Source organism: Leptonychotes weddellii, chromosome 1 (genome assembly GCF_054177405.1).
Source record: "Leptonychotes weddellii isolate Sample4059 chromosome 1, ASM5417740v2, whole genome shotgun sequence".
Lineage (NCBI taxonomy): Eukaryota > Metazoa > Chordata > Mammalia > Carnivora > Phocidae > Leptonychotes > Leptonychotes weddellii.
In genome coordinates this window covers 139,980,930-140,000,727 of record NC_138369.1, presented here as the reverse complement: position 1 = coordinate 140,000,727, position 19,798 = coordinate 139,980,930, and the positions used below count along the sequence as shown (strand labels likewise).

Below are 19,798 nucleotides of genomic sequence, written 5' to 3'. Positions count from 1 at the left end.
ACCTTACCAGTATTCCACCTTTCCAGGGAGCGGTTCCTGGCTCCTACAGACCTGAGCACTCTCCTTTCCCGTCCCTTCTTAATTTTTCTTCTTAGTAATGATCTCCATCTAACATGCAATATATCTTACTTTTGTTTACTGTCTTTCCTCAACATGAGAACCCTGGAACTTCTAGGGAAAATTCCATTTGTGGGGTCTGAGCTCCCCAAGAAAATGTAATTCTTGTAACAAGACTTTCTCAGGTACCAGACTGTCCCCTAAGTGAAGTCTGAAGGCCCTAAGGTATCAGAAGATGATACAGTTCTGCAATGGTGTGGAAGTTTGTATCTGGTGTCATTGTTAAGGTTTGACTATAATGATATAACTGGCATGACTGCTGTTGTGCATGATCTGGGAAGGGCTGTTCACTTGTATTCTGTGTGAGTGTAATCCCCATGGACTTGTGTAATGTGGCGGCCATGATAATCAGTGATGCAAAAATGAAATGATGCTTAGATTATTTGTACACATGTACTAGCCTGTAGCTGCCTGCTTGGCCTCAGTAAGAACCTTGAGACTCCCTCCAGCTAGTGCCCTCTCCCATGACAGCCTCATGTACTAGGATGTGGACTCTGGTCCTTGCCATTTCCCCTGTGGAGCCAGCCTAATGCCCTTCTCCTGATTTGATTAGGCCAACTAGTGTTTACTGGGGACATAAAGCCTTCTGGAATATTCACCACATGCCTTCTCCATGGCCAAGAGCTGTGTTCTCCTTGGAATGAAGTGAACTTACTCCTTCCCACCACCATGTTCTAGACTCTCCTCTTCTTTTTTTTTTTTTTTTAAAGATTTTATGTATTTATTTGAGAGAGAGAGAGAATGAGAGAGAGCACATGAGAGGGGGGAGGGTCAGAGGGAGAAGCAGACTCCCTGCCGAGCAGGGAGCCCGATGCAGGACTCGATCCAGGGACTCCAGGATCATGACCTGAGCCGAAGGCAGTCGCCCAACCACTGAACCACCCAGGCGCCCTAGACTCTCCTCTTCTTGTTCACTGAGTCTATGGAAGGAGGAAAGCAACCTCAAGCCAAGCGTGGTGTTCCTCATCACTGCTAAGCCTTTGTTCTCCAGCTTACAGAAAAGGAACCCACTCCGAGTTCCACCTTCAGAATCAGGAAAACTTTAACCAGACTCACAACTTGCTTTTCAGAAAATGGGGTGGGGGGGTGGGGAGAAGAACTGAAAGTTACTGAATAAAACTTATACCACATGGAACTATTCCCTTTTATTTCCATTAACACTCTGAAAATTTGCAAACTTCATTTCATCTTCACACATTTTCCCAAAATGAAAGTTTGCCCAAACTGAAACAAGCTTCTTTCCTTGTTTTCATACTAGTTTATTCCTTGGTTTGATGAATAGTACTTTCAAATATAAACAACATTCATGGCCTACCGAAGCCAGAGGAATGTGAAGTACATGAGAAGCACTGGGACCTCAAGGCTTACACCTGACAAAACTGTGTGTCTCAAATTAGTGTTATTTAAACATGCAGTCCTAATATGTATTTTTTATTTTATAATCCAGCTGCCTTGCAGAACCAGCTGCCCATGAAGACAGAACCATCAACACTCACTGGAAACTGGCCTCTACAAATCCAAGCAACTTGGATTGGCTGACTAGTTGACTACTATAGGCTTCCCATTTTTTTTCTTTTTCAAATTAATATATATATACTTTTATTCAATTGTGGTAAAATACATAACATAAAATATCATTTTAAACATTTTTAATTGTAGAGTTCTGTGGCATTAAAATAGATACTAAGATATTAGCAATATTGTTTTTATTTATTTATTTAAGATTTTATTTATTTATTTGACAGAGAGAGAGAGACAGTGAGAGAGGGAACACAAGCAGGGGGAGTGGGAGAGGGAGAAGCAGGCCTCCCGCAGAGCAAGGAGCCTGATGCGGGGCTCAATCCCAGGACCCTGGGATCATGACCTGAGCTGAAGGCAGACGCTTAACTGACTGAGCCACCCAGGCGCCCCAATATTGTTGTTTTTAAAGTTGGAAACTTCACAACTTACACTTCTGTTCCATATATCAAATATTCAAAATGTATTTTAAAGGATAGTAATCTTTATACTGTGCATCTTATAATATCCACAACTCCAGATAGATTAAAAATACAAATATGAAGAACACTACTAATAGAGGACACTATGGACAAAATATCTTTATGATCTCAAAACAGGAAAGGATTTCTTAAACAAGACATATACAGGGGCACCTGGGTGGCTCAGTTGTTAAGCGTCTGCCTTCGGCTCAGGTCATGATCCCAGGGTCCTGGGATCGAGCCCCGCATCGGGCTCCCTGCTCGGCGGGAAGCCTGCTTCTCCCTCTCCCACTCCCCCTGCTTGTGTTCCCTCTCTTGCTGTGTCTCTCTCTGTCAAATAAATAAATAAAATCTTTAAAAAAAAATTAAAAAAAAACAAGACATATACACAGACACAATGCACAAACCATAAATATTGATAAAATTATATTAAGATTTTAAATGTCTATATCCCAAAAGGATACACTAAACAAAGTAAAAAGGCAAGTCACAAGAAGAAATTTGAAGTGGCTTAAAAGACAGAATATAGAAAGAACTCCCTAAATCAGTAATAAAACAAGTAGAAGTAAAAAATTGGTAAGGTTTATAATAGGCAACTTACAGAAAAGGAAACACAAATAAATGGCAAATAACTAATGTACGTGAAGATATTTAACCTCACCAGAATCCAGGAATCATGAATAAAAAACCACACAGAAATACAATTTAACATCCACCAGGCTGGCAAATATATTAAAGTCTGACAGCATCAAATGTTCCTGAGAATATGGAGCCTGAGCCGTTCTCACTGCCAGGGAAGTGGCAGGCTGGGGGGGTTGGGGGGGGGAGGAGGGGAGGGTTGGAGATAAAATGATACAACCACATCGGAGAGCAGCTTGGCAATATACAGGAGTGCCTGCCGGAAATGCGTAACACCCCTCTACAACCCAGACACCCCAGTCCTGGGGATTCACTTTCTCCCGTGCACAAGGAGATGTGTACAAGAAGATTTACTATAGCTCTGTCTTCATGAAAAATTAGAAATACGTGAAATATCCATCAACAGAAGATTGAAGAAAGAAGTTCTTTCAGAGTCCTACAATGGAATATTATCGTAACAGTTAAAGTGAATAAATTACAGCAGTATGGATACCTCTCAAAAATTGGCTTAATAAAGTGAACTGCAAAATGATATGAATAATATTACAGTTAAAAACATGCAAAGTAGGTCCATATGTTGTGTGTGGATACATACATATGCATATGTGCTCACCTGCCAGTTGACCCTGGGGAAGGGGCTGGGGGACAGTAGCAGAAAGAGGAGGAGCTTCAGTTGTACGGGCAATGTTTTGATTCCTTAAGCTTGGTGGCTAGTGATGTCACTCTATATTTCATCATGCATAAAACCTTTTAAACTTAAGAGAAACAGTTTCTATGATAAAGGATTTATTCTTTTAAAACAAGAGCGTGACCATTCAGTCAGCGGTATCAGGAAAGATGGTAGCTAGGAAGACGAGCAAGGGTTTCCTTGCTCTCAGTGGTTCTGATTCTGTGATAACTTACTGTTTTCAAAGCTGGAGGTGGTCACTCAATAGTTCCCTCTCTTATCAAGATAGTACTGGATAACCCGTGGGCTTAGTTACTCACTGCTTATGGTTTTTGCCATCTCTCTCTTTTCTCGGATAAGCTGTTTGCGCCTCTCCCGGCAGTCCTTGTTAAGTTTTTGCTGCTTGGAATTTTCTTCATGGAGCTGTATGATTCTTTCTTGGAGCCGTCCCAAGGAATGGTTAGAAAAGACCAAGGTTCCAGAAAGATCATTAGGAATTTCTCCAAATGCTACATACTCTACCTATCAAAACCAAAACAAAACCAAGATCAAACTAAATGTAAGATCATAGAAAGCACTTCCTTTTCTGTCCCTTGTTTAGATCATTGCCTTTGGACTTCTGTCATTCCCACCACTGAGTAAGGTAAAAGAGCCAGAGTTGCCTTCAGATAGTAAGCCACATTATGTCCCTGTAGGGACAGCAAATCTTCCCCCAGACCATGCCTAATATCTGCTGCATAACCATGGGACAAACATTTCACGGTGGATGTATTAGGCAAATCGCTACATAAAGCTAATCCAGTTTGGATCAGGTTACACAAAATATATGTGAGGCTGATCTAAGCTTTTTCTTCTAAAATACAGCTTTCTCGCTTTACCTGACAAAATAGGGTATGAATGCATCTCTGCACCTTAATATAAGCTGTAATTCTAATGAGTGTGGAAATGAACCAAGAGGCAAGAAAAAGAAAGGACACTTTCCTTTTGTCTTGCCCTCCCTCATTAACAAGCAGAGATTATTGCTTGTGTTCCCTCTCTCACTGTCTCTCTCTGTCAAATAAATAAATAAAATATTTTTTTAAAAAATAAAAAAAAAACAAGCAGAGATTATGATAATTCTTGCATAATTCATGTCTATTTGAAGATGGTGTGAAAAGATGTGCACAAGATCCAAGATTTCAACTTCCAAACCATTCCATTCTTAAGTCATAAGCTCCTTGGGGCACCTGGCTGACTCAGTTGGAAGAGCATGGGACCCTTAACCTTGGGGTCATGAGTTTGAGCCTCACGTTGGGCGCAGAGATTACTAAAAATAAATAAACAAACAAACTAAAAAATAAATTTAAAACAAGTCATAGGCTCTTCATTTCCTCAGACCTGAAACAATTCATTGGCCTTTGGAAGTGATAATGGGCCATCGGGAAATACATATGTTTGGCTCTTACTCTTTCACAACAATCTGAGAATGGATAAGAAAAGTTGGGGTGTCATTATTCAGGTAGAATTCTCAGCAAAGGGCTGTATTTCTTCCCACGAGTGGCCCACGAATCTTTTCTGGGAAAGCCCAGGTGTGGTGGCTCTTCTGCTCAGACAGGGCGGCGCATCGTCTCCAGACCCATCACCTGGTGGAGCTTGAGTGGAATCACGACCAGCAGTTCATTTAGCCGCTGCTGTTTCTCTCGTTGGTAAGCCTCCAGGGCCTCCTCAGCTACATTCAGGTTAGCTGCCACAACTTTCACCTGTGGAGAGCCCCATGTGTGAAATGTGATAAATGGGGACATCTTGGGAGATGAGCAGGACCTGCTCTGTTGGGCTATGATTAAATGAATGATCCCAGTTTGCAGCCCAGGAATATGTGTTATTTTTTTCCTGCTAAGTCATGATCCACGCTACTTTTTCAATCATTCCTATGTCCCCAGAGTAGTAAAGGGCTCATGAATAAGAGTTCAGATGTCCTCATCTCCCTTTTATTTTCTGCATGAAAAGCAGCTCTCAGCATGGAATGTCTTTGTCAAGATGGTGGGAATCTCATTGGGCCATCAATGACCTCAAAAAACAAAAGGAAAAAGCCCTTAAAGGCAACAAAATTACTAACTACAGTACTCATAAAGCACATTCTTCATCTAAAAAACTTGAAAGTTTTCCAAATCATTTTGTATTTGCAAGAGGAGAAGCAATCTATCAAAAATATTTGTGAATATGAACTCTAAATGATACTTTCCAGCCACTGGATGCACTCAGCCAAAGAATTAAATGAAGTCAGAGAAGGACTTCTTGAGAACCACGCCACTATTGATTGTCTACTACTGCTACACCATTTGGGGTGTGAAAAATTTCCTCACATGTATTGTTTCAACAACTCAGTTAACTCCTGCAAGGTGACCCAATTAATAGGGGACATTTGTGATCAATTAAATAAGATCAAGATATCCACTGATCTATTTGACAAAATTGGTAATTGGGGATCCTATCTAAGACATTTGACCATAATTTTGGGCCTAATACTTGCTTCATGTTCATCCTTTTGAATGTGCTGATGCATGTACCGTTTGCTGCCCATCATGACCCCCTGGAGCCATACCAAGGGCCCCTGGACTGACCCCTGGAGAGATTCTAACTGCCCTACAGCCCGCAGCCCCATTTCAGCAGGAAGCAGCCAGAGCGGTCATCGTCCCATTCCCTAGGGTTAGGGTTAGGGTTACCATTCCAGGGGGAGGAATGAGTAAGGGACAGGCAGGTCTAAACAGGGAGAGATAGATAGGGGTCTATGTGATCAGGCTCAAAGAAATCCCAAAAACGTGAGGTGTGGGGAACCCAGAGATAAGGGGACAAATTGGACCACCCTGCCCTAGGCGTGGGGGTGGGTGGGTGGGTGTCTTTTTTATGATAATCACCTGTGACCGACAAAGAATAACCAGACCCTAAAAAGGAAGTAAGCCATTGAAGGTCTTATCACTAGTCCTTGCTCAATGGTGATATCAATAGAGATGTTAGAAGGATTTAAGTTCCCTGGTTAGCTTTCTATAAAAGACTAACCCTAAGGACCCTCAGTGGCAACCCTGTCCGGACCCCTCTCACTCTGTTTCTATTTATTTTTATCTTACTCTTTTTCATTTCTGTTTTTGTGAATGTTTCCTAATATATAAAATACATTAGTATAATAGTTTGTGAATATAATTTGTAAATATATATACATATATTGTATATAAATTTTTTTTACTTATAGAAGTATGCAATAAAAAAGTTTGGAGATCAATGATTTAGATAAAGGAAGGCCAATCTTCAAAAGAACCAACAGCCCCTACCACAACTGTGCTTGAAGAGGAAAAACTTAAAATATAACACTTAAAATGTTTAGGGGCACCTAAGTAGCTCAGTCAGTTAAGTGTCTGCCTTGGGCTCAGGTCATGATCTCAGGGTTCTGGGATCGAGTCCTGTGTTGGGCTTCCTGCCGAGCAGGGAGTCGGCTTCTCCCTCTGTCTGCCGCTCCCCCTGCTTGTGCTCTCTCTCTAACAAATAAATAAAATCCTTAAAAAGATAAATAAAATAGGGGCGCCTGGGTGGCTCAGTCAGTTAAGCGTCTGCCTTCGGCTCAGGTCATGATCCCAGAGTCCTGGGATCGAGCCCCGCATCGGGCTCCCTGCTCAGCGGGAAGCCTGCTTCTCCCTCTCCCACTCTCCCTGCTTGTGTTCCCTCTCTCACTGTCTCTCTCTCTGTCAAATAAATAAGTAAAATCTTTAAAAAATAAATAAATAAATAAATAAATAAATAAATAAACAAATAAATAAACAAATAAAATAAAATAAAATGTTTCTTCTCTGGGGAGAAGGCCTAACTCATGTCATTTCTACAGCAGTACAGTAGCTGGGAGGATGGCTGGCACGCTGGGAGAGGATAAATAAGTAAGCACACCATCATACTTTTTTGGATAGTGTATCATGTTCCTTTTTGAGGTTATCGATAATTTTCTTTTCTTCAGCTAAGGCCTCCTCAATGTCCAGCCTTTTCTCTCGAAGTTGAAGGGCCAATTCAAAAAGACCCACATCACAATCTGAAAAGACAGTCAAAATTAAAAGAAGCCCCATTGTCATGGAATGTGCCGATATTAGAAGTGTGGACTTTGGAGCTTCAGAATTAATAATGACCATTTGTGGGTCCACTCTAGCACACTTTCACTCCACTTCGGGCTCCACTGTTCCAGGTGGAAATTATTAATATAAGTAATCCTGATAGTAATTCTGATACCAGCACTGATGTTCCGAGCAGTACTGTGAGCCAGACTTTCTGTTTAGGACTCCTTTTATGTACGTTCTCTCACTCAAGTCTCCTAGGCCCTTGCAAGGTAGAAGCTGTTGTTCCCACATTATAGGTGAGCACCCAAAGTCTCAGAGAAGTCATGTAGCTGATACGTGACACAATGGGACTCAGGTACAGTATCCCTGTATTAATTTCCACTATATCACACCACAGTCCACCAAGCAATAGATAAAGAATGTGAAAATAAGAGTACTACAACGGAATTTAGAAACTTTAGTTCTAGCCCTAGTTCCACCACCAAACTAGCTGTGGGACTTTTTTCAGGCCATTTAATCCTGCTGTAAACAAGGAGTGTTTACAAGGATCCTGCTGTAACAAGTTGCATTATAATCTTTCGAGCTGTAGTTCACTCAGACATATGATTTTAAGAAGACTCTTGTTTGCAACATTAAAACAAGATTTAAACTTTACTTGAAATTAAGCTTTAAAATTTTATTTAAAATCTATATAAAGTGGCTACAAAAATAAATTTCATACCAAAAAGAAGTTTTTTCTGTACAGGACTATTCATCTATTGAGATTTTAAGAATATTGGTCTGGCTGCTTCAGACTGGTTTTACCAGTGAAAACAGTGAATATAAATTGCTAAGCATCTCCAGGAAGCCGGCACAAAGTACCCTTACAAAACGGATTTTAAATATGAAAATTTGAATGGGTTTGTCAAAAAGAGAAAGCTTCGTAAAAAAAAAAAAAATACATGCACACGCCTGCGCACGCGCGCGCACACACTGCGATCTGTTATTTCTACATAATTTGACTTTGAACCAACTATAAGTTATCTGTAAATTATTTGTCGTTCATAAATGACTGCCTAGGGAAAAGAAAATAAATCATCCAGAGAGCCAAATAAAAGTATTCATTAGACTACTTCATACAACTTCAACCACGCTTCCCTTAAATTTTATTATAAGACAACCGAGAAACCACAAAAGGATCTCCTTGATATTATCAGTCCATATTCACACTTCACAGAGAACATATGGTTTTATCCAACTTACTTGTTGGGCAAATAGAATCATCAAAAACTTCATCTTCAGATCCAGACTCATCTTCATCACTCTCTAAGCTAGATTCTTCTTCACTTGATTCATCACTATCTTCATCTTCATCTAAATAGAGAAGAAGACATTATTAATAAGCAGAGAAGTTCCTGTGTTAAGATAAATCTCAGATTTTAAAAATAAAGGGTTTTTTTCAATGAGTTAGTCACTAGGAAAATAACAGATAAGGCAGGCAATTAGTCAATATTTTTAGAAGAGTTTAAAATGGTTAAAGAAAATATTACCCAAAGAAATCTACAGATTCAATGCAATCTCTATCAAAACACCAATAGTATTTTTCACAGAACTAGAATGAATAATCCTAAAATTAATATGGACCCACAAGAGACCTTGAATAGCCAAAGCAATCTTAAAAGAACAAAACTGGAGGTATCACAGTACCAGATTTCAAGATATACTACTAAACTATAATAATCAAAACAGTATGGTGCTGGCACAAAAATAGACACATAGATCAAGAGAACAAAATAGAGAGCCCAGAAATAACCCCACACTTATATGGTTGCTCTATGACAAAGGAGGCAAGAATACACAATGGGGAAAACACAGTCTGTTCAACAAGTGGTGCTGGGAAAACTGGACAACTAGATGCAAAAGAATGAAACTGGGCCACTTTCTTATTCATACATAAAAATGAACTCAAAATGTGAGTTCAACCTAAATGTGAGACCTAAAACCATAAAACTCCTAGAAGAAAATGTAGGCGGTAATTTCTTTGACATCAGCCATAGAAACATCTTTCTAGATATGTATCCTAAGGCAAGAGAAACAAAAGCAAAAATAAACTATTGGAACTACTCCAAAAAAAAAAAAAAGCTTTTGCAGAGTGAAGGAAATCATCAGCAAACCAAAAAGTCAACCCAGTGAATGGGAGACTATATCTGCAAATGATATATCCAATTATTGGTTAACATCCAAAATATATAAGGAACTTACACAACACCAAAAAATCCCACAAATAATCTGATTAAGAAATGGACAGAGAACCTGAATAGACATTTCTCCAAAGATGACATACAGATGGTCAACAGACGCATGAAAAGATGCTCAACATCACTCATTATCAGGGAAATGCAAATCAAAACCACACTTGTCAGAATGGTTAGATTCAAAAAGACAAGAAACAACAGATGTTGGCAAGGATGTGGAGATAAAGGAACCCTCACACACTGTTGGTGGGAATGTAAATTGGTGCAGCCACTGTAGAAAACAGTATGGAGGTTCCTCAAAAAATTAAAAATAGAATTACCATATGACCCAGTAATTCCACTACTGGGTATTTACCCAAAGAAAATGAAAACAGTAATTCAAAAAGATGTATGCATTCTTATGTTATTGCAGCAGCATTTACAATGACCAAGATATGGATTAATACTCAGTCACAGAAAAGAAATGAGATCCTGCTACTTGCAACAACCTGGATGGACTTAGAGGGTATAATGCTAAGTGAAATAAGAGAAAGACAAATACTATATGATTTCACTTACACAGGGTATCTAAAAAACAAAACAAATGAACAAACAAACAAAAAAAGCAGAAACAGACCATAAATACAGGAAACAAACGGACTGTCACCAGAAAAGCAAAGGGGGGGCAGAGGGATGGGCAAAATGGGTGAAGGGGCATGGAAGGCACAGGCTTTCCAGTTATAGAATGAATAAGTCATGAGCTGAAAGGTCCAGCATAGGGAATATAATCAATAGTATTATATTAGTGTTACATGAGGACAGATGGTAGCTGCACTTGTGTTGAGCATAGTATAACATAGAGTGGTGGAGTCACTATGTTTTTCACTTGAAACTAATGTAACATTGTGTGTCAACTATAATTCAATAAAAAAATTAGTTTAAAATAATAATAAAATTCTACAAAATAAAATAACCAAGTAAAAAGAAAAAACAAATAAATAAATGGTTGGGGACACAGAGACCGAAACTCAAATGCCTGAAGAAGGTTGTTCAATTAATTTCAATGCACTGAATCAAAGAAGGTTGAGACCAAACTGCCAAGCTGCTTCTGCTGTGACCTAACACACACTTGGTTTTATAGGTCCACAATTCCTAAATCATAGTGCCTTGGGAGGGGCTTATCTGAAGTAATGCTATATATTATCTTTATTTAACCTACTTAGTGTGAATATTTGTGTCTTGCTGTAGAAATATTAAGGTGTTTGATTTAGATATCCTGCTCTAAGCCCTGCTGGGGGTGAGAGTTGACAAAGACTCTATCCGTTGACCAAACTTGAGTCAGGCTCCTCTGAGTTCTCTTTCTGACCCATAGTGGACCATGAGCTTAGTTCTTGACCCATTTAGTCCAGTTTTAGCAAGAATCCTGCTGAGTCAGTTTAGTAAAAATCTCACACCCTTGATATCTGATCAGATTCCTCCTTAATCCTTACCCTCACTATCTTTTCACTCTGGCCAATCTTCAGCAAAAATCCTGTTAGGTCAGTCTAGCAAAGAATTATTCTACCTCTTAGTAATTTTCCATCCACTGACTCCCACCCTGCTGCTTGGCTATAAATCTCTACTTGTCCTTGTTGTATTCAGAGTTGAGCTGATCTCCCTAAAGTCTGCCTTATTGTTCTTTAACAAGTGCCATGAATGGTTTTTTCTTTAACAGTGTCATATAAAATATCTTTTATAAAATACAAAAAATACTAAAACTCATCTGCCCCTAAGAGTTTCAGATAAGGGACTGTAGACCTCTCCCACGCAGCTCTACTCCATTTTCTTTTAAACATGTTGAAGCCATCTATGAACCATAGATCACTAATTGGCAATTTCTATTTTATGGACATCAAGTTAGAAATAAGAGATGGACCTCATACTCTTCAGAAGATTTCTTAAATTTAAGATCTCTCTTAAAATTACTTTAAGCAGTCTGTACCACCTTATGAAATAAATCACCAAAGTTTAAAATTAGACTTTAAAATTCCTACATAGATTTCTGCTTTTGGGAAGACAAAGTAGATCTATTTTTTTCTTATGTAGAACAAACATAAGATTCTGAAAAATGGAAAGAAAGCAGACTAAATATGAAACCCAGAAGCTGAGGAACAACTGTGGTGAGTTTTTTGGGTCTTCTTTTTGCCTCTTAGATCTCAGACTTAGAAATGAGTAAGTCACCAACCTGGAAACACCAATAGATACAGATATAAAACGGCCCAACCATAGCCTACTCTCTCTAGCCAAATGGCCAAGAAAGAGGTGGCCCAACAAGGCAAAACTTTTAGACAATATCCTAACCAAACACCACAGGAAAAAAACTGTGGTCTCACTCCCACCCCTATCAGCGAAGGCCAAGTAGGGAAACTAGACATCCACCCTTGCAAAGCTGCAATGAAGAACCCAACATTCTCATCACCCAGGATAGTGTCAGAGAAGGCAAAGAAGGGAACCAGGACATTTTTTCCTGCTGGCTGGTGACCAGCCTTGCCCCCAAACCCCACCAAGATATCTGTGGAGACCATGTGAGTAGCCCGGATTTCTTTCACCTGGCAATAACAAGACTCACTCCCTCCTCCCATAGAGGTCATGTCAGAAGAACCCTAATAGAAAAAAAGAAGAAGAACCTGGAAAGTCAGGACTTTCACCATTGCACAGAGGTACCAAGGCCATCCCCACTATGTTGTCAGTAGAGACTACATGGGGACCCAGAACTCCAGAACAAGGAGATCCTCCTTCCTTTGAGTCACAGTGAAGGTTGAGTATGGCAATAAGGAGTAGGCATCCAATCCTTTCTCTGGAAGAGCAGTGTTAGAAAAAGCCAAGAAAAACAGAAGATTTAAATAAGATACAGAGTCTTATAACATAATATGGAAGTTTCCAGGTTTCAACTGAAAGTCATTCACTGTAGCAAGAACCAGGAAGATCTCCAACTGAATGAGAAAAGACAATGAATAAATGTCAACATTAGGATGGCAGAAATGTTAAAATTATCTGAAAAAGTATTTAAAATAGCCATGATAGGGTGCCTGGGTGGCTCAGTTGGTTAAGCGACTGCCTTCGGCTCAGGTCATGATCCTGGAGTCCCGGGATTGAGTCCCGCATCGGGCTCCCTGCTTGGCAGGGAGTCTGCTTCTCCCTCTGACCCTCCCCACTCTCCTGCTCTCTCTCTCTCATTCTCTCTCTCAAATAAATAAATAAAATCTTTAAAAAAAAAAAATAAAAAATAAAAAAATAAATAAAATAAAATAAAATAGCCATGATAAAAATGCTTCCATAACCAATTATAACACACTTTAAGCAAATGAAAAATACAAAGCCTGTTCAAAGAAATAAAAAGTATCAGAAAGAAAAAGATACAAAGAAGAACTAAATGGAAATGTTAGAACTGAAAAATACAATAACTAGAAGAGGAACTCAGTAGATGGGCTCAACAGCAGAATGGAGGGGAACAGAGGAAAGCATCTGTAAACATGAGGACAGAACAATAGAAGTCATCCAGTTTGAAAAACAGAAAGAAAACTGAAAAACAAACCTCAAACCTCAGAGCCTCAGGGACCTATAGGACTATAATGAAAGGTCAAACATTCATGGCATGAGTCCCAAAAGGAGTGAAGAAAAAGGAGGTTCGTAAAAGCACTTAAAGAAATAATGACTGAAAACTTCTCAAATTTGGCAAAAGACATAAGCTGACAGATTAAAGGAGTGAACCTTCATCAGTCTGAACCCAAAGAATCTACTCCAAGACACATCATAGTCAAGTGTCTGGAAACTAAAGACAAAAAGTCTTAAAGACAGTGAGAGACATGAGACTTCACCTTTGGGAGATGAACAATTTGAGTATCAGAGGATTTCTTATCAGAAACCATGGAGGCTGGAAGAAAGTAGCACAATATCTTTTAAATGCTGAAAGAAAAAAAAGTCAACCTAGAATCCTATACCCAGTGAAAATATCTTTCTGAAATGGAGAGGAAATTAAGACATTTTCAGTTTGCCACTAGTATACCTACCCTAAAAGAATGGATAAGGGACATTCTTTAAACAGAAGGGAAATAGTTTTTTTAAGAAGGAATTTTGGAACATCATCAAGGAAAAATTAACATGGTAAGCAAAAATATAGGTAAATATAATAGGCTTCCTTCCTCCCTTTGAGTGTTTAAATTATGCTTGGTAGTTGATGCAAAAATTATAACATTGTCTGATGTGGTTCTAGATGTATGTAGATGAACTGTTCAAGAAAATTATATTATAAATGGAGGAAATAAAGGGATGTAAAGGCAGATGAGGATTCTATACTTGACTTAAACTGGTAAAATGATAACACTGGTGGTCTGAGATAAATTATGTATATACAATGTAATTTATAAAGCAACCACTAAAAAAGTTACACAAAGAGATACACTCAAAAGACTAGAGAAAATTAAAATGGAATTCTAAAAAATGTTCAAGTAACCCAGAGGAAGGTAGGAAAATGTAGAAGATGGAAAGCAGAGAGAATAAAAAATAAATAAATGGCATACTGAAGCCCTAATATATTAAATCTAAATGGTTTAAGTATACCAATTAAAAGACAAAGAGTAGACAAGAAACATTAACCATGTGCTGACTACTAGAAATTCACTTCTAATATAATAACATAGTCAAATTGAAAGTAAAAGGAGTGAAAAGATATATCATGCAAACATTAATCAGAGCCAAACAGGAGTAACTATATTAACATCAGATAAAGTAGACTTCAGAGCAAAGAAAAATATTCTAGACAGAGAAAGACCTTATATGATAAAAGTGTCCATCTATCAAGAAGACATAGTAATCCTGAATGTGTATGCATAAAACAGGGTTGCAAATATGGAAGCAAAACTGATAGAAATGAAAAGAGAAATAGATAAATCCATAATTATATTTGGAGACTTCAACACCCCCTCTCAACATTTGATTGGAATTATACAGAAAATCAGCAAGACTACCTTAGAAGACCTGAATAGCATCATTAACCAACAAGATCCAATTGACAGTAATAGAAGGTTTAACCCAAAACAGCAGAATATACATTCTTTGCAAGTACCCACAGAACATATACCAAGACAGACCATATGCTAGACCATTAAACAAATTTCAACAACTATAAAAGAACTGAAATCATGCAGAATGTGGTCTCTGACCCCAATGGAATCAAACTAGGAATCCATAACAAAAACTTACCAAGAAAATCTCAAAACACTTGGACCCAAACAAAACACTTCTATATGGTCCATGGGGCCTAAAGGAAAGATCAATGTAAATTTTAAAACTGCAGTGACATGAATGAAAATGGAAAATGCAACTTACCAAAATTTGTAGAATCCAGCTAAAGCAGTGTTAAGAGGGAAATTACAGCACTAAATTAGAAGAGGAAAAGTCTCAAATCAATAATTCACACTCACCTCAAAACCTAAAAACAGAAATGCAGAATAAATCCAAAGCCAGCAGAAGAAGGTAATAATAAAGATAAGTGCAGAAATCAATAAAATTGAAAGTAGAAAAATTATCTTTAAAAAATCACCTATCCGAAGTTATCCAAATTTATCCCGTTTGTTCACAAAAAGATCAAATTGACAAACCTCTAGCAAGTCTAAAAAAATGGGGGGGATAACAAAAAGTTACCAATATCAAGAATGCAACAGGTGATGTTACTACAGACCTTGCAGATATTAAAAAGATAATAGAGAAATACAATGAATATCCCCACACACATAAATTTGGCAACTCAGATGAAATAGACCAATTTCACATACACAAAAATACAAATTACCACTGGTCACCCAATATGAAATAGATAATCTGAATAGTTATATAGCTATACTAAAAACCCTTGAGGGGCACCTGAGTGGCTCAGACAGTTAAGTGTCTGCCTTCGGCTCAGGTCATGATCCCAGGGTCCTGGGATCGGGCTCCCTGCTCAGCGGGGAGTCTGCTTCTCCCTCTCCCTATGCCTGCTGCTTCCCCTGCTTGTACACACTCTCTCTCTGTCAAAAATAAATAAAATCTTGGGGCGCCTGGGTGGCTCAGTTGGTTAAGCGACTGCCTTCGGCTCAGGTCATGATCCTGCAGTCCTGGGATCGAGTCCCACATCGGGCTCCTGGCTCGGCGGGGAGCCTGCTTCTCCCTCTTACCCTATCCCCTCTCATGCTGTTTCTCTCTCTCTCTCTCTCAAATAAATAAATAAATAAATAACCTTAAAAAATAAATAAATAAAATCTTGAGGCGCCTGGGTGGCTCAGTCATTAAGCGGCTGCCTTCGGATCAAGTCATGATCCCAGAGTCCCACATCAGGCTCCCTGCTCAGCGGGAAGCCTGCTTCTCTCTCTCCCACTCCCCATGCTTGTGTTCCTCCTCTCACTGTCTCTGTCTCTGTCAAATAAAAAAATAAAATCTTTAAAAATAAATAAATAAATAAATAAATAAAATCTTTAAAAAAAAAACTTTTGAGTTTGTAATTTTAAAACTCCCCTGAAGAAATCTACAGGTCCAAATAGTTTCACTGGAGAACACTACCAAATTTAAAGAATTACTACCATATACATTATCTTCCAGAAAATCAAAGAGAAGACTTCCTAATTCATATTGTGAAGCTAGTATTATCCTGATACTAAAACCAGACAAAGATAGTACAAAAAAGAGAAAAAAGCAAGCTAAAGACCAATGATCTTCATGAATATATGGACACAAAATTTTTTTTTCTTTTCTTCTTCTTTTTTTTTTTAAATAAGTTCTACATCCAAAATGGGGCTTGAACTCACAACCCCAAGAGCAAGAGTTGCATGCTCTATTGACTGAACCAGCCAGGCGCCTCTAGGCACAAAATTTCTTAATAAAATATTTGAAAATAGAATTCAACAATACATAAAAAGAATTATAAACCATGAGGGGGGTGGTATTTCAAGGGTGTAAATCTGATTCAATAATCAGTAATCAGCCAATGTAACACACCATATTAATAAGCTAAAGAAAAAAAATCACATAATCATCAATCAAGGCAGAAAACCATCTGACAAAATTCAACACCCATTCATGATAAAAACTTTAAAAACTAGGAACAGAGGGGAACTTCCTCAACTTGATAGAGTATCCACAAAATACCTACAGGTAGCATACTTAATGGTGAACCATTAAATGCTTTCTGCCTACAACTGTGAATAAGGCAACGATGTCAGCTCTCAGCACTCTATTTCCATGTAGTACTGGATGTTCTAAACAGTGCAAAAAGGCAAAAAGAAGAAATTGGCATAAAGAGCAGAAAGAAAGAAATAAAACTGAACCTATTTGCAGATAAATTATTGTCTACATAGAAATTCCCAAGGAATCTATCAAAAACTTCTAAAACTAATAAGTGAAGTCACAAGATAGGAGATCAACATCTAAAAAGCAACTGTATTTCTATATACTAGTGTGGACATGCGACACCAAGATTAAAAACAAAATAGCACTATAAAACTGTACTAATGTATACTATTAGTCTGCCACTTATTTCATTTTCTAGGATTTTGTGTGAGAATTTTTTTAAAGATTTTATTATTTATTTGAGAGAGAGAGAGGGAGAGGGAGAAGCAGACTCCCCACTGAGCAAGGAGCCCAACATGGGACTCGATCCTAGGACCCTGAGATCATGACCTGAGCCAAAGGCAGACACTTAACTGACTGAGCCACCCAGGCGCCCTTTGTGTGAGATTTTAATAAAATATTTCTACCACCACCAAAAAAAAAAAATATATAGCATTAAAAATCACTTGAGGGGCACCTGGATGGATCGATTAAGCATCTGATTCTTGATTTCAGCTCAGGTCTGATCTCAGGGTGGTGAGATCAAGCCCCCACATCAGGCTTAGTGCTCAGTGGTGAGTCTGCTTGAGAATCTCTCTCTCCCTCTCCCTCTGCCCCTCTCCCCTGACTTGCTTTCTCTTTCTCTGGAAAAAAATAATAATAATAATAAAAATAAAGTCACTTAAAAAAGGGAAATACTTGAGTATAAATCTAACAAAACATGAACCTGAATTGTATGTTGAAAATGATACAATGCTGATGAAAGAAATCAAATCTCTAAATGCATACTGTGTTCACTCATTGGAAGACCCAACAAAGATGCAGATTCTCCCCAAACTGATATAAAAGTGTAACACAATTTCTATCAAAATTTCAACAAGATTTTTTTGTATATACAAAAAATTATTTTGAAATATAGAAAGATAAAGGAAATAGAATAGCTGAAACAATTCTGAGAAAGAAGAATAAAATAGGAGGAATTAGTTGACCTGACTTCAGAACTCAATGGCCTCCATAATCAAGACTACAGTATTGGTGGGGAGCTAGACAAACTGATCAGCAGAACAGAACATCCAGAAGCAGATCCACACAAATATGCCCAAGTGGTTTTTGACAAAGATCAAAAGCAATTCAATGGGAGAAAGACAGCTTTTGCAACAAATGGTGCTAGGGCAATTAGACATTCACAGGAGGGATAAACAGATCTTGACCTAAGTCTCGCACCTTATAGAAAAATTAAGCCCAAATCGATTTCAGACTTTAATGTAAAACTCTAAAACTTTCAGAAATAAATAGGAGAGAATCTTTGGGACCTAGGGCTAGGCAAAGAGTTCTTAGACTTTGAAACCTAAGCAAGATCCAAAAAAAAGAAAACCAAAAAAAGAAAAACACCTTATAAATTGGACCTCAACAAAAATGAAACCTTCAGCTCTGTGAAAGACCATGTTGAGGGAATGAAAAAACAAGCTACACAACAGAAGAAAATATTTTCAAAGCACCTGTCTGACACAGGACTAGCACCTAGACTATACAGAGGACGCTTAAACCTCAGAAGCAAAAAATCCTATTCAAATTTGGGCGAAGGACATGACTAGATATTTTACCAAAGATGACATTGAGTTGGCATATAAACAGAAGAGAAGATGTGCTTGTTACATAAACTACCCTAAGCTGTTTCAAACCAGATACACACACACAAATTAACTCCATAGGGTTAGAGATCTACAGGTTTATATCCTCTCCCCTTCAAGCCCACAGAACTTCTGTCTATGTTGTAGGAACAAAAGTTGTCAAATATATCCTTAGTTATTTCTCTATTTCATGTTAATGAGAAAAAAATAGAATCATATGTTAAAAAGAAATTCAAACCGGCATCTCCTTCAATATCCTTTTTCTTCACCCGCTTAATCCTCTTCTTTAGGACCTTCATGAGGAAATTAGCAAATTTATTGTTTTCTCCAACGGCTGCTTGGAAACCAGCATAGAGTGCTTTTTCTTGGTCCTGGAGCTTGGCAATTTCATTCTTTTTCTCTTCCATCTCTTTAAGAGTTTCATTTATTTTCCACTAAATGAACAAAAACAGGAATAAGTGAAAGTATTTCCGATAAACCAGGTTCAGAGAATAATATATATTACAATGTAAGGTTACAGTTCACAAACATTTTTTTAACCTTCTTCATAGAAGTTTACATTTCTGATGGTTGGAGAGCCATCCATTTATTTGGTTAAAATTTTATAATTCTTTTGTAAAAATCAGTTAAGTCCAGAATTGGATAAGATCAGCTTTTTATGTTTAGCTTCCTCAAAAAGTCTAAATTAAGTGAAATATTTACTGTCAGCTAATACTTTTGCATGTGTGATCTCAAAAACAAAAGATGTTTTTCATATGAATACATGACAACTAAAACAAAAAGACACTGCATCCCTTAGTGCAGTAGATATACCTTAAAAATGGTGTTACTATTCAGTAATATTTATTTGATGGAATCCTTCTTCCTTTGAGATGAAAGTCGGATGGTATCATTTATCTCTTTAAATTTAACATATATATAACAAACAAAGAAACTTACTTTCCTAAGATACTCAATTACATATTACCCTGAAACTAGCTATCGTATTTAAAAAACTAGTCAACTTCTAAAAGGAATGAGATCTTGCCATTTGCAACGACGTGGATGGAACTGGAGGGTATTATGTTGAGTGAAATAAGTCAAACAGAGAAAGACATGTATCATATGATCTCACTGATATGAGGAATTCTTTTTTTTTTTT

The 19,798-nt window shown here is 37.9% G+C and overlaps 1 protein-coding gene across 1 annotated transcript in view; it reads right to left on the bottom strand.

Annotated features, from left to right (window-relative positions):
* Positions 1 to 19,798, bottom strand: part of CFAP44 (cilia and flagella associated protein 44) — a 140,996-nt gene that overhangs the window by 7,863 nt on the left and 113,335 nt on the right. The window contains exons 28-32 of the mRNA XM_081796961.1: positions 18,896 to 19,091; positions 8,718 to 8,828; positions 7,323 to 7,453; positions 5,025 to 5,141; positions 3,723 to 3,924 (exon numbers count right to left, since the gene is read on the bottom strand). Of these exons, the coding sequence (XP_081653087.1) occupies positions 3,723 to 3,924; positions 5,025 to 5,141; positions 7,323 to 7,453; positions 8,718 to 8,828; positions 18,896 to 19,091 (757 nt within the window). The remainder of the gene's footprint in view (positions 1 to 3,722; positions 3,925 to 5,024; positions 5,142 to 7,322; positions 7,454 to 8,717; positions 8,829 to 18,895; positions 19,092 to 19,798) is intronic.